This window comes from Cyprinus carpio, chromosome A11, assembly GCF_018340385.1.
Source record: "Cyprinus carpio isolate SPL01 chromosome A11, ASM1834038v1, whole genome shotgun sequence".
Classification (NCBI taxonomy): Eukaryota; Metazoa; Chordata; class Actinopteri; order Cypriniformes; family Cyprinidae; genus Cyprinus; species Cyprinus carpio.
This window is the reverse complement of record NC_056582.1, coordinates 23,201,466-23,217,434: the sequence shown is the minus strand read 5'-3', so window position 1 is coordinate 23,217,434 and position 15,969 is coordinate 23,201,466. Positions and strand designations below refer to the sequence as shown.

The 15,969-nt window shown below is 33.5% G+C and overlaps 2 protein-coding genes across 2 annotated transcripts; one reads left to right on the top strand and one right to left on the bottom strand.

The window, feature by feature from the left end:
* The first annotated feature begins 349 nt into the window (after nt 1-349).
* LOC109098621 (transcription factor HES-5-like) lies at nt 350-1,800 on the top strand. The gene is made up of 2 exons (XM_019112216.2): nt 350-879; nt 973-1,800. The coding sequence occupies exons 1-2, from the start codon at nt 835-837 to the stop codon at nt 1,363-1,365; spliced, it is 438 nt and encodes a 145-aa protein (XP_018967761.1). The 5' UTR covers nt 350-834; the 3' UTR covers nt 1,366-1,800.
* A 3,974-nt stretch (nt 1,801-5,774) lies between these two features.
* Nucleotides 5,775-14,797, bottom strand: aldh4a1 (aldehyde dehydrogenase 4 family, member A1). The gene is made up of 15 exons (XM_042766871.1): nt 14,614-14,797; nt 13,578-13,671; nt 13,412-13,504; nt 12,522-12,569; nt 12,196-12,351; nt 11,919-12,068; nt 11,741-11,815; nt 10,402-10,589; nt 9,787-9,860; nt 9,492-9,688; nt 8,011-8,058; nt 7,774-7,926; nt 7,202-7,323; nt 6,908-7,026; nt 5,775-6,125 (listed from the first exon to the last, which is right to left on the bottom strand). The coding sequence occupies exons 1-15, from the start codon at nt 14,652-14,654 to the stop codon at nt 6,013-6,015; spliced, it is 1,671 nt and encodes a 556-aa protein (XP_042622805.1). The 5' UTR covers nt 14,655-14,797; the 3' UTR covers nt 5,775-6,012.
* Nucleotides 14,798-15,969: the final 1,172 nt, after the last annotated feature.

Sequence of the window (15,969 nt, the reverse complement as noted above, 5' to 3'; positions counted from 1 at the left end):
TCTGTAAAAAAATATTTGATGAGTGTTGTTTTGTTTTATAATTAAATGTTTTTTGTGTGTATAGTAAATTTATAAATAAGAATACAAAACAAAATAAAAAATAAAACAAAATGTAAAATAATATGCAAAAATGAACATGCATGTAATAGAAAGTGTGTGGTAAATAAATATGTATATATCAAACATTGTTATATTTATATTAAAAGGATAAATATATAAAATTTAACGAATAATTACTGTTTATGTATTTGTGTGTTTTTCATTTTTTTATCTTATTTAATATTATCTAGTAAATTTTATTTATTTTTATTCAACAATTCATCAACTTTTTTGGGAGGGAAAAAATTTATGTATATCAAACATTAAAACATTACAGATATATATGCACTTACGTGTGTTAATTAAGAGCTAAACATCTACTCAGCCTTTCAAATAATTGTTCAGAATCTTTTCTGAAAGAGATTTTGAGCGGGAAGCGTCTGAAAGTTTTCCTAATCTCTATTCACTGCATTGATCCTCTACTTTCCCGCCAGAACCGCCATGCATGCTGTCAAAGACTCATGCACTCCCGTGATTTCATGCTTCCCATTTACAGCGTGCGTGCACACACACACACACACACGCTCCAGCTGCTTGAGCGCGCACCTCTATTGTCTCCCAGCAAAGGAAGATCAGGCTAATTTAAACTTTCCCTATTGAACCTTGAGCCGCGTTCTGATTGGCTCAAAAGTGTGAGAAACAGAAGACGCGCCGGATCAAGGCGTATATAACGGGGCACTTCAGCAGAAGACACACACTCGATTAAGTGACAGCAAACAAACTGCAGAAGCAAGAATGGCTCCTACTGTCTGCAAACTGACTGGAAAGGAAAAGACTAAAGTAAGTATTTAACTTTTTTTAAGAACTAATTTCCATTTCAAAGCAAGAGTGTTTACTTACGATCCGTTCTTTTTTTCTTCTTTTTTTTTCCAGATGAGGAAACCAGTGGTGGAAAAGATGCGCAGAGATCGTATTAACAGATGCATCGAACAGCTTAAAGTTCTTCTGAAAGCCGAGATAAAAGCCAGCCAGCCCTGTTCTAAAGTAGAGAAGGCTGATGTCCTGGAAATGGCTGTCCTTTACCTGAAGAGCAACACCTGTCCAAGCGCGCATGCGCAGAGCTACACGCACGGTTTCTCCAGGTGTACAGAGGAGACGACGAGATTTATGGAACAACAGATCGCCAAGCCAGTTTTAATGGAACAGTGTGAAACAACCCAGCGAGCCAAAGCGAGCGCGGAATCTGTTTGTGCGCATGCACACGGAGACAGCTGTCAGATCGCGTCAAAGAGCAGTGGAGAACATGCGCTCTGGAGACCCTGGTGATCTTCATAGCATCCTTACAAAGACATACAGAGAATAGACTGTTTCTCTAATAAGTAAAACACTTTGTTTTTATAAAACGTCGATGTAGACAGCAGCTGTCATGACGCAGAGAATGTACCAGTCTACCCCATACCTGAGTCTGAGAGCACGTATCTATTGCTTTACTTCACCTGTGTGGAGATGAACTTTCTTTACATATTGTAAAAATGAGGACTACGTCACCTCAGTAGGTTTCTGATGAAAATGATCTTTTTAATAATGAGGTCTGTAACCTTTAGAGGTGTTAAATCCATCATACTGATGGAATGTGTAACAGTCTCAAAAAATAAACTAAAATTACACACATTTATGGTTTATGGTTTAATTATTATCAGTTTTATTTTTTTATTTTTTTTATGAGGTCATAACTTGAATACTTTTTTTATGAAAGATTTTTAATACAGAAAACCCTACAAATTATACACGTTTATGAATTATTTTTTAAATGAATTCATAACTTGATTGCTTTAAACCTTATATTGTTATTAAAAGCTCTAAATTTAATAGTTTTCTTAATGTTTTAACTCATACTTAAAGCTAATAATTCATTTATGGTTTATTTTTATTTTTTTAAATAAAGAACTTGAGTACTTTAAAAAATATATATATAGAGCAGGTCATATGGGTTTTTGAAAAATATCTCTTTTGCAGTTTATAAGCGTAGCTATCCTTAAATCAAAAATCTACAAAGTTGTTAATCAAAAAAAGTGCATGATAAATAAAGATATTGTCTCTCAAAAGAGAGAGTCGGTTATGAATCGCCTTAACGAGTCGTTATATTTTCGAATCGTTTGCCTGTTACCAGTATACGTCACTGGGTAACACATTTGCAGAAAACCAGCCTGCCTGCTAGAACAGAGTCTGACCTGCCCACAAACACTTCCGCTAGTTAGTGTGTTTACATCATGTTCAAGGATATCACAGAAATACAATTCGAACCTTTTGTTGTGTGCATGTCATTTTACCAAGGACTGACTCTCTAATCTTGGCTTTTATCTTCGTTGGCTTCTAATCTTCTTAATTTGGACTAACAATCTTCTCCAAACCACAACCTGTATGTAGTACGATTGATACGTTGTGTACATTTTCAGTTGAGTGCTCAAAAAAAAAAAAACGTTTTGGTGCTAATATGTGATGTATATCTAGTGCAGCTTTATAGTGTTAATGCGGAAGAGACGAGCGAGTTAGGCTGCTGCGCCTGTGATACAGCTGTTCTGTGTTCTGATTAAAAGTTAAGACAGAGCGTCTTTTGTCTGTCGTTCTTCAAACATTACAGTCGACATATTTTGGTTTACAAACTGTATTGTTTCATCAGTTAGTCACGTTAGCACTCGGCTAACGTATCCACCAAGTGTTCACAGTTTAGCACCTAAACTTTAGCTGTGGGCACGATTCGCTTGCATAAGTGTTTTTGTATTTTATGTCATTATTATAAGAATAGTTTGGAGCACTATCTAGCGCTGGCTAACTGGCTCCAGTGTTGCCAACTAATTTTCAGAGAAAGTTGCTAATGGAAGGTTGATTTGTTGCTAAAAGTTGCTAAATGACGTTGTGATGTCATTTCGGAATGACGTCATTGCGTAATCACGAAGCAAAATTGTCACAACATCAACATCAAACATCAATTTTTTTTTATGTTAATTTAGATTTCTTTGTAAAATATGCATAATATAATATTAAAATATAAATAACTGTATTTTTAAATGCATTGAATTATTGAACAATAACACATTTTTAAATGATTACAATTAAAAAAAAACTAGTTTATAGATAGTAAACTAGAAATTCTACACATTTTCAACAATTATGCTTTAAGCAGTGTTTTAAGTAGTTTATATGCTACACTCTGAGAAAAGTCTGTAAAAACAGGGCAAAATCTATGTTAATATGAAAGATTTTCTGTATTGTTTTATACCTGCATTTTAAATTACACATTGTGTTTTTTCGGGTTACAATGGATAATGGATAATGTCCTGGAAAATTACTAGTATCTTTTCCATTTTCCTTACAGTGTACAAGCTACTAACAAAGAGTATCATATTAAATTATTATTATTATTAAATTCAATAATTCCAAATAGCAGCTAACTCAATTCATGTGATTTGTGTACTGCTAGGCGTCTTTGGTTTCCTCTTTTTGTGTAATTTGGATAGAAAATTATGCCTTTGAGTCACTTATCAACATTTGCTAAAAGTTGCTAAATAAATTTTAAAAAAATGGCTACATTTGTTGCTAGGTGCTTTTGGAAGAACAAGTTGCTAGGGTAGTCTGAAAAGTTGCTAAATTTAGCAACAAAATTGCTAAGTTGGCAACACTGACTAGCTCAAGGACTCCTCTCTGTGCCAATCACAACAGGCTTGGCCAGCTGACCAATCAGAGCAGATTAGCCTTGAGGAAGGGAGGGGTTTGCTCTGAATGTGCTTGGAACGAATCGTTACGAAATCATTGGCAAATGATTCTAATATTAAATGTATATTTTGAGAAAATTACAATGTTTTAAGACCTTAGATGCATTTAAACCTGATGTAGGGGACTTCAACACAATATTAGGACACTTTAAAATACCATATGACCTGCTCTTTATAATAGAAAACCCCACAAATTAAAATTACAAACATTTCTGTTTATGGTTTATTTTTAGATGAGGTCATAACTTGAATGACTTGAAAAATGTATAAATTAATATTAATTGCAACTTGCACTAAATTTAAAAGTGTGCTGGTCTTAATGAGCCTTCTAACTCGTATAGGGCTGTAATAACATATGACACGTTACGTTAATTTAACATCTTCAAAAGGTTTATTGAATGCCTAACCTATGTCCTGAGCTGCTAAATTAAATAATATTTAGGAGATCATTTGCATATATAAACATGAAAATGATTCAGCAACATTTATAATTTGTCAAATAATTAAAAGTTTAAAGTGTTTTTTTTTTTTTTGTAGTTTTGTAAAGTGAAATTTAAAATTTGATTAATTGTTATTTGATTTAAAATTTGACAAATGAATTAATTTTTTTTTTTTTAGCTTGGCAACATTTCCCATTTTCATTTAGTTTAAATTGATGTGTTGAAATAAATTAATTTGAATTAAAAATTAGATTGTTAAAAGTAATTAATTAAGATATAAAAATAAAGTTCACAAAAACTTTATTAAAAAAAAAAAAAAAAAAGTTAGATATATATAGCTATATAGATCATATATATATATATAGCTATATATATAGGTATCTATATAATAATACTGAATTTATATTAAACTTAATAATTATATATTAATTATAAATATATATAATTAAATATAATTTCTATAACATTTTTTATTATTATTATAAAATGTAGGAAATAGTAATAAAAAATCAGTAGATTTTTGTGGAACTATGCAGACTTAAAAGCTAGAGCCATTTGTGGTGTTGTTAATTGTTTTCTTTAATTGAAATAAATCTAAATAACATAAACATTGATAAAAACAAATCAAAATGACAAATGTTGCCTTGGCATATAATTAAAATAAAATAAGCTGAACTAATAAAATCACTAACACTAAACTAAAACTAATAAAAACTACAAAAGCACAAACTTAAACTAAAATTAAAATAAAATCAGAAAATACAAAAGTAAAATCTAATTAAAAATAAACTTTAACTAAAGAAAATATTAAATTAAAAATCTAATTCAAAATATTAATAAATAGTCTGTGCATATAGTAGTATATAGATATTACTAAAATAACTATAAATATTACCAAAAATAATAATGTTTTTGGTTGGTACAGTATCATAGTCTGTTTGGAATTTTATTCATAATAGTTTAAATAACATCTTTATAATTTTTTCTGCACTCAAGCCTTCTTCTGTGAAGTGTGAATGTGTCATAAATCTGAGGTCTTTATGAAGAGCTCATCTGCAAAACAAAGTAGCAATAAACCTTAAAAATTAAAATAAATAAAAGCAAATAAAGCAGATTGGATCTGTATTGAGGCCTGAGAAAGTCTTATTTAATGTCAAAATTCACAAATAAATCCATGATCCACACCAAGTGATTATTTTAGGCACAGTAAGTTGTAAAAAGGATATTTTGACTGTTTCCAGCACCTTGCTAACAGAACACACTCCCTGATGTTCACACTTATGCACACTTTCTATTAGAATGCTACAGATTTAAATTAGAATGTCACATGTAATTCTAATAATTTAAAAGAGCTCATCACGTCAGTATAAATGTAACAGAAGAGATGACATGCAAGGAAACAGTTTCCACTTATTCAACAATCATAAAAAGATAGATCTCTGTTTACTGTCTAGACATAATTTAAAATTTGATATGTGGTTATAGGTGATTGATTTGAGTGATTTTTTTTGAGTTTATTTGGTTTGATTGTTAGAACTCTTAATTCCTCATATTAATGATCCAGTGATATCTGAAGGATGGACGGACACCAGAGGCAACAGAAATCTGCATGTTCAAAGCTTCACCAGCAGAGGGCAGGTTTCTGTTTTAACAGTTTAACAGCCTCTCAGCTGCATTTCCAGGATAATTAAGGAGGGGATTGATTGCTTTGAGTCTTGATGGAGGGATTTAGGGGAGGAAAGCATTTGCTTCATGATCTCTTAGCCCATGTAGGGATATTTCCACTCTGTAAGGGGCACGTGGGTTTGCTTGACGACCTGCGGTGACGTCCATCGGAGGACGTAGTGTGGGCCACCGGGCTTGTCGTTAGTGCCTGAAAAGATTTACAATTATTTTTTAGTAAAAAATGCAAAAAAAAAATTTTTTATTATATATATATATCATATATATATATACTATATATATATATATATATATATATATATATATATCTATATATATATATATTATATAGTATATATATATTATATATAATATATATTAGTACTATACACACACAACGACACCACTTTTAATATACACACACACACACACACTTTTAAAAATCCAATTAGTAAATTAAAAGTTTTGACTCATCTTGCAGTTAAAACAAACAATACACAGCATTTCTTTTTGCACATTTTTAAAAACAATTTTTATAATAAATGTTCTTTCTAATGTTGTGTAGTTTTTTTTTGAGGGTGTGTATGGAAGGAAGGTTTTTTTTTTTAAGGAATGTATGTGTGTGTTTTTTTTTATTTTATTTTTATTGACTTGCATTTATATTTCGCTTATTTTTTTTATTTTAAAAATTATTTCATGTTTTTAGTTAAAAATATAAAATACTATAAAAAAAAAAAAATACAAAATTGACCAATAAGTAAATTACAAGTTTGCACATTTTTTCCCCAAACATTTTTTAAACAAAACAATTGTTTCTTTCCAATGTTAAGCAGTCATTTAAACCAAATCTGCGGTAAGAGATGTGAATTTTTTTTTTTTTTAAGCAAAGAATATATTTGGTGATATATTTTTACTGATTTTGACTTGCTCTCATATTTATATTTTTTTTAAAAAAGGATCGTTCCTTTGGTCGGTTGATGGGTTTTGGTTTACCTGATGCTCTGGCGCCACCAAATGGCTGCTGGGCCACAATGGATCCGGTCGATTTGTCATTGACATAATAATTTCCAGCAGCGTTTCTCAAGGCCTTTCCTGCCTCATCAATAACAGACCTGAAACAAGCAACTACATTATAAATGTGTTTTAATGATGTATAATTCTAGTGCAGTGTCTGGACATCCTCCAAAACATTTTTCCTTGAAAAGTGGTGAATGTGCTGATCTGAGTCGTTTACTTAATCTGGGCCAGCAGCTGATAGTGAACATGATGAAATGGAGCTGCACTCACTTATCTTGGGAAAAGACGGCTCCTGTCAGGGCGTACGGAGAAGTGTTGTCTATTAAGTGCAGGACCTTCTTGTAGTCGTTTTCGGGGTAAACATAAACTGTCAGGACAGGCCCGAAGATCTCCTGAAAAAGCCATGAATATATATGAGAGATTTTATATTCACTGATTTCGACTTGCACTTGCAGTTCTAGGGAAGCTTATTTCCACTATGGAATAAAAAATAAGGAATTGAGACAATGATGACTTTTTTCTTTTGAATTGTGAGAAAAAAATCAGAACTGAGACAAAAGAAAAAAACATTAACAATTTTCCATTAAGTAAATTCTTAAAGTTTTCTGCTGCCAGTTAAAACAAACAATGCAAAAGCATTTCTGTTCACTAATTTTTAAAAATAAATGTAAGAAAAATGAATGCACAAGTCAACATTGTGTAAAAGCATCAAAAATTATGATTATTTATAATGTCAAGTATTCATTTAAAGCACTGTGTGTGTGTGACTGTATTCCTGACTGCTAAAAAAACAAATCAACGTAAGAACCGTTGTGCAATTTTGCATGCAACAAGTTTTATACCTCATTCATGATTTTCTCCTGTGGGTCGGTGGTTTCAATGATGGTGGGTTCCACGAAATATCCTTTCTTATCATCACAGTGTCCTCCAGCGATGATCTTCAGATGTGGAGAGGTTTTGGCGTGTTCCAGCCATCCCTTGATCCTGGAGAAGGATTGGGAAAGACATTAAGAGTGTTTATTACTTGAGCAAGAGGATACATGTAGTTGTTATTGGATTTATAGGTTGTTGGTTTGTACCTTGTCATCAATAACTGCGGAGAAGAAAGTGCTGAAATCTTCAACTGGCTGTGAAGTGAAGCAGAAAATGGCAGTTACTGGGTCACTATCAAAACATTAAATATATTAAGATATCAATTAAGGTTAGTGTTACTTTATGTATTCAAACAAGTGAAAAAACATGTATTTCAAAATCAGGAAAAATGAAACGTGTTGACAATATAGTGCAAAACAGATGCCACAAGGCAAAATGTATGAAATTTTAAGAATAACACTATGCAAACATACTAGTTTGAAACTCATTTGAAACTGCTTCAGCAATGGGGAAGATGCATGGGCATTAATTTGCATTATTTGAATGTTATTTTTCATTTTTACCTAAAACCTTCCCTGCTGAGACGGGGATGCACAAATGTGGACATGTCTGCATTGAAGCATTTCATACAGTGGGCTTAAACAGCTCGCCCTTTTACAGCAGATTTAGTCCACAAACTAAACATACACATGATTTTCATTTCCAATAATAAATCCTAAAATTTGGCATTATTAACTTACTATTTGTGCCATCAGTCGTGCGTACACTCAAGCTCCAAAGATCTATAGCTCTTAATGTGAATTCACTGAAATGTTAACTGGAGACTCGCTCTGAGCGGATCTTTTGAATCAGTGAGTCGTTGACTCAAGAACAGCTGCAATCTGATCAGTCCAATTCACAAATGAATCGTTCAGTGCTGATTTTACAAGTTCACTGAATAGAATCAGCTCATTCATGAATCGGACACTGCTATGGCATCTCAGTTCAAAACTAAGAGGAACGACATGTTTTAAAGAAATGTAGTGGAGTAAAAAGTACGGTATTAACAGGGGTACACATCAGTTTTTCGTTCTGGTTCTTATGAGGGCACTTGGAGATTTAGTTCGGTGCTCACACTGCACATAGTAGTACCCATTAAATAGAATTATAAAAAATAAAATAATAAAGTGCAATAACATACAATAAAAATACAGTGCTCATATTTACATTTTCATTTGCTTTAATTTATTTTTCTTTCTTTTTTTATATGAATTCTTAACATTGTCAAACCTAAAATCAACAAGCTTTTATTTTGTCGGGTTGGGTTTCTGTGCTGCTGAGTGAAGCACTTCAGTGTATGTTACAGTTTTGTATTACAGTTAGTCGATCTAAAACAGTGACTGTGCGTTGACAGCTGTCAATCATGTTGGTATGCAAATGAGCGGTCTGAACTTATTTACCCCATGCATTTTTTTTATTTTGGCCACGCATGCACACTACTTATTTGCATCCCTGAATATTATGCTTAGGAGTGTAGTAGGTAAAAGTTAACGTTTCTCAAAATAAAAATACTGAGATAAAGTACAGATTGTACACTTGTACTAAAAATGCACTTAAGTATGGCAATGAAGTAAAAATACTGTCACATGAACAGTTTTGGACTATACGGAGCATTCAGCCTTGATCTGCTGAAACTCTCTGCACTTACGTCTCCCACTTTGATCTGTTTGTGCACATCCAGCAGTTGCTGTTTGATCTGAGGCCACAGTGAGTCTGGTACGTACATCCTGGAACAGGCCGAACACTTCTGTCCTCCGTACTCAAACGCAGAGCGGATGGTGCCGGTCACCACGCTACCAACATCTGCGGACTTGTGCACAAAGTGGAAGTTCTTGCCACCACATTCTAAAACAAGAAATCAAACTTTTTTATTTTATTTATTTATTTATTTTTTAAGTCAAATGGCATTAGAATTGAGTTCTTAATGCAATAGGAACACAAACCTCCAGCGACACGAGGGAAATTCCTGTAGATATCCAGATTCTGGGCAACCTGTTTCCACAATCGTTTGAAAGTTCTGAAAAAGATATATAAAAGAAATTATACATCAGTTTCCAAAAATATATAAAGCAGCAAAACTTGTTTCATGAGCAGCAAAGCAGCATATTAGAATGATTTCTGAAGATCATGTGACCCTGAAGACTGGAGTAATGATGCTGAAAATTCTGTTTTGATCACAGAAATAAATTACATTTTACTATATATTAAAATAGAAACCAGTTATTTTAAATTGAAATAATATTTCACAATATTACTGTTTTTACTGTATTTTTGATCAAATCATTTCTGCCTTGGTAAGCATAAGAGACAAAAACATAAAAAATAAAAATAAAAACCTTACAGACTCCAACTTTTGCAAAGTACTGTAGGTTAAAATCCTACAAGTTCTAGGGCTGAACCTTACAAAACATCCAAGAGGTTTAAATTTTCACTTTGCACTCTGAGACTACAAAGTCTGACAAACTTTAACTCAGACAGAAGGTTATACTAAAGATAAGCATAACGCAATCACGTTACAAACTGTCTGACTGAATCAACAAGCTTAGAAAGAGACGTACGGCACACTGCCAGTGAAATTAACTCCCGCCAGGTGCTCGGAGGACGTGATGGTGTCTCCAAACACTGGACCATCGGCTGGGACGAACTGGATGATATTGGGTGGCAATCCAGACTCTCTCAGGATCTTATAGACGGTGTAGCTGGCAGACATGGCCGTGTCACTGGGTTTCCACAACACCACGTTACCCTGAATGCATTTACAGTATGTGACAAAGTCACTCAAGTGTTAATGCATGTCACTGCTAAACCATTTTAAAAGAACAGTTCACCCCCAAATTAAAATGTGCTAAATTTGTTAAAGTCCTCACCCTCAGGCCGTCCAAGATGTAGATGAGTTTGTTTCTTCATCAGATTTTGAGAAATGTAGCATTCCATCATTTTCTCCCCACTGGATGCTCTGCAGTGAATGGGTGCCGTCAGAATGAGAGTCCAAACAGCTGATAAAAACATCACAATAATCCACAAGTACTCCACAGCACTCCAGTCCATCAGTTAACATCTTGAGAAGACAAAAGCTGCATGTTTGTTAGAAACAAATCCATCAAGATGTTTTTAACTTCACATCAATGCTTTTGGCCAAAATACGAGTCCATAATCCATAATAACGCTTCCTCCAGTAAACAAGTCCATCTCCTGCTGTCTCTTACATCAAAATCCAAACACATATTTGTCTAGGAGTGTTTTGGACTGTTTATTTTGCTTATAAACAGTGCTTGGTCTGTGCAGATTTCTCTCCTGATTCAGACCAGAAAGCAATATTATGGATCATGGATTCGTATTTTGGCCAGAAGCAACGGTTTGAACTTAAAAACATCTTAATGATGGATTTGTTTCTTACAAACACACAGCATTTGGCTTCTCAAGACATTAATTGATGGACTGGAGTGGTGTGGATTACTTGTGGATTATTGTGATGTTTTTATCAGCTGTTTGGACTCTCATTCTGACGGCACCCATTCACTGCAGAGGATCCATTGGTTAGCAAGTGATGCAATGCTACATTTCTCAAAATCTGATGTCCTGAGGAGTAGTACATTTTCAGCAAATGTTCATTTATTTGGTGAACTATTCTTTTAATAGAGACAATCTGAAACAGCCTTTTAAAAGACAAGTTTAAAAGACTGATAATATTCAGTAATATTATAGATTAGACTGCTCTTATTTCATAATTGATGAATTTTGCACTTTTATTGAACTAAACCTAATAATGAATAATGACACTATTGTCTTTTTGAAATTAGATTTGTCACATAATTGAAGACTTGTGCAACATTAACATGGTTATTTTCCTGTATTGCATAAAGCGCTATACAAAATAAACATGACTTGACATCTCACCATGATAGCAGGGGTGCCGGCTAGGTTTCCACCAATCGCTGTGAAGTTAAATGGTGCAACAGCGGCTACAAATCCCTAAAACAAGTACAAATCAAGTTTATACCAAATAATGGCTTGTGCAGACAAATCTGTTACGCATTATCTGAATTTTTAGGAAATGCCACAGTAGTGAACCCACCTCCAGTCCACGGTACAGCATGGTGTTAGTACTTCCATCGCTGTCCAGCGGCTGCTGCTGCTCCAGCTCTATCGCATGTTTGGCATTAAACCTGAAGAAGTCAATGAGTTCTGCAGCAGCGTCAATCTCAGCCTGGACCACAGTCTTACCCTGAGACACGGAGCCAAGATCAGTAGATTCATGGAAAGCCAGCATACATGTGTAACGGACTGGTTAACATCAGACAACTAGTAGTAACCAGCTTCAAATGTGCAACGTGATGTTTGTGAAAATGCACCTGTCCGATCATGGTCTTGGCCAGAACCTCTGCTCTCTTGGGTCCACTGATGATGTCAGCAGCTTTGAAGAAGATCTGGGCTCGATCCGCAACGGGTTTAAGATCCCATTCCCTCCGAGCAGCGACCGAGGCCTCAATGGCTTTATTTATCAGCTCCTGAAGACACAACCAGAGAAGTGATGAACAAAAAAAAAAACTCATTCCACGCTAAATTAAACCTTTACAATGGATTTTACGAGTTGAAGTGAACTGTCAGATATTGCTCAAACACACTTGCAGTGTTTCCTCATGTCAATGTTGTAATTTACAGTATCAACATACTGTACCTTATCAGCATAGCAGAACTTGGACACTTTGTGAGAGTGGTTGAAGGGCTAAAAGGAGGAAAAAAACTAATTAAAACAAACTGAAATCCCACAAAACTATAACTAAAATACAACATAATAATATAAAATGTAACTATTAAAATAAAATAAAACCAGACTGTTCTGGGATTGTTTGGAGAGAGGTTGATTTAAAGTACAATATAGAAAAAGTATAATAATAATAATAAATGGACCTTAAATATTTAATTTTGAAATAATTTAATTTAAAGTACCATGGAGAAAAATATAATAAAAAAAATATATAAATGGAGCCTAAATTGACCTTTATAGATTTGAAATGAACCTTAAATATTGATTTTGAAAAGTTGACATTATTTTATTTAAGTACAACACAGAAAAAATATTAACTAAAATGATCTTAAATACTGATTTAAATGGAAACTATTTGATTTAAAGGACAATACAAAAAATATAATAATAATAATAACAATAATGAATTATAATTGGACCCTGAATTGACCTTTATTGATTTGAAATTAACCTTAAATATTGATATTTAAAAGCTGACATTTTTTAATGTAAAGTACAACATAGAAAAATATATTAATAATAAACTGATCTTAAAATAATAGCTTAAAGTTTGAATTATTTTATTATAAGACAACATAGAAAAAATATATAATGTAATATGATGTTAATAATTATAATAATAACAAATATTAGCAACAGTGATAGTAATATTAAAAATAATATTATGTTAAATATTCAAGTTCAAGAGACTCATAATCATAATATTTCATGCCACGATAAACAATCAAGTATTCCAGATGTACTGACAATGAACTACAGATCACATGTTCGTTCAGAAACCAGAGAAATGATAAACTCACAGACAGCTGGTATCTGATATCTTTGGTCCAGACTTCTTCATTTCCGATCACACACGGAATCTCTTCTGTCTTTCCCTTCAGCTTTTGTAATGCCTGATGATTACAAAACCGGTCAATCAGATATGCACATATTTCGTGTATTGGGACATCAGAGACCGTGTTTCACCTTCTCCAGTTCTGATCTCTCTTTACTGCCCTCTCTGAACCCCAGAATGGGCTCATTCTTCACCTCCACAGCTGCACACGGGAAGGTCTTGAACCTGCAGAGACACGAAACCAACAAACCTGCTGATGCTCTTCAACAGTTCTCTTTTTCTTTTATCTGGTTTAGTCACACGAAGCACAAGCCTCTCAATCAGTAACTTACATAAAGTCAACTCGAAGAATAACCTGCTGTCAATGCATAACAGGAGAAAACTGGGTCACTTTAGTCTTTAATGCATGCAGTGGTTAGACAGCTGAGGTAGTTCACATGACATCTCAGCAGTTTATTATAGTGTATCCATACAATTCAGCTTCATATCTGTGTGGAAACCGTGATACACTACCATAGAAAAACAATATACCTTTATTCAGCAAGCATGCATTAAAAGTGATCAGTAAAGACATTCATAATGTTATAAAAGATTTCTATTTCAAATAAATGCTGTTCTTTTAAACTTTATATTAATTAAATAATCCAGAAAAATAAAACGTATCACTGTTTCCACATAAATCTGAAGCAGCACAACAGTTTTCAAAACTGATCACAGGAACAAATTATATTTTACAACATATTCACACAGAAAACAGTTATTTTAAATGGGTTTTACTGATCAGCTGGTGAGCAGAAAATACTTTATATGTGTATGTTTGAATGTGTGTGTGTGTGTGTGTGTGTAGCTTACAATTCATAACATGAATAGTCAGTAAAGCTGCAATGTTTCTCAGTATGTGGATTACAGTAAAAACAATGAAAGACACTTGTGCAAACAGATCTAACAGCAGGAGGACAAGTTTCTTTAGTATTACATAACACAGTCTGCCTGCTCACTTGCACGTAAAATGGAAACTCCCAGCACTTGCTAACACCACATAATAATGCACAGGCATACGATTATTACTCTTATTCAATGCATAATGTCAGCAACTCTTCAGAATAAGTGTACTCTCTCAAAGTGAAAGTCATGTGTGAGTCCATGTGCAGCTGCATGCATACATACCCCTTCCAAGACTGCCAGATGACAGATCTCGCGCGTAGCATGTTTAATCTGGACGTACAGGGGAATGAGAGAGAGTTTATTTATATATGTATGTGCAACTAAAATTCATATCCTCCCGCTGAGGATCTATAACGCTAAAATGCGATCTTGAGTCTTAAATTCTACAAGATCAAAGGCAGCGATATCACATGAATGGAGACCTACCACTTCTGGTGCGGGGGGGGAGGGGTTTCATGACATGTTATTTCATGTTAATGTTATTACAATTCATACAGCTGTCAGACACCATCCTTTTCGTAAGAAAACGTAATAGTAATTAAATGTTGTATTTAACATTCTATCTGTAAGTTTCACTGTGTAGAAATAAAATGATTTAAAGTTATAAGGCGCCCCTGTTGTTCATAAATGGAAGAGACAGGAGGGCGATTCTCTCACTGGCCAATCAGCTTTCGAGACGTTCTGCTCTTTTCTCATAGTGTTTCTATTTATTTTAAGATTAAAATAATTTATGCTTACTTGCCAGTGTTGTTTTTCCGGAGTAAAAATTAAGAGTTTCATTAAGTTTTTACGCAGAATTAGCACATGTACATCACAGAGACGTCTACTTGAAGTCTTTTTAAGTGTTTTTTAACCCTTTAAGTGCCACCCCCCATTTCTGAATATAGATGAGAAAGTGCACTATTCAAACTTATATTGTTCAAATTCATGGACGCTTTGGAATAAGGTTGGACTCTTTTTTAAGAAGACAATCTGCAGATTATTGCAGAAGTGGAATCATTTCAAAAATATTACAGTATCAAAAAGTGAAAGAAGTTTAAATTTACTGTTAAGAAAATGCACTGTACCATTTTTATTTTATTTTACACAAAATAAATATTTTTCGAAATATTTTAGAATCCAAAATTGCTATAAAATGAAAGCCTTATGTCTAAATAAGTTATGTTCCAAATTTGAAGTTGATATAAAAAAAAAAAAAAATTGAGGCTGCTGAGAGATTTTATTTAGGGCGTTAAACCACAAACAGCCACCATAATCATAAAATACGATTTCCATGTTAACGCAATGTCCGATTTCACTTAAGAGGTTAAAAGTGTTTGCACATCTGCAATTCGTCTAGGACGTTTCCAATCAGAGGTCAAATAGACATTTAGTCTTATATATACGACAACTTATACATAAATTTTAAAACATTATATAGCCTCTCTCTCTCTCTCTCGGCTATATAAGAATGTTTTAACATTTATATATAAGAATGTATAAGCATAAGCTCGTTTCAGACTCATTCACTGTATGAGTTGCTGATGTTCTTCTGTCGGTTTAGCTGTGGCTTCCAGAGGAGTCATCAGTCCTCAAGGA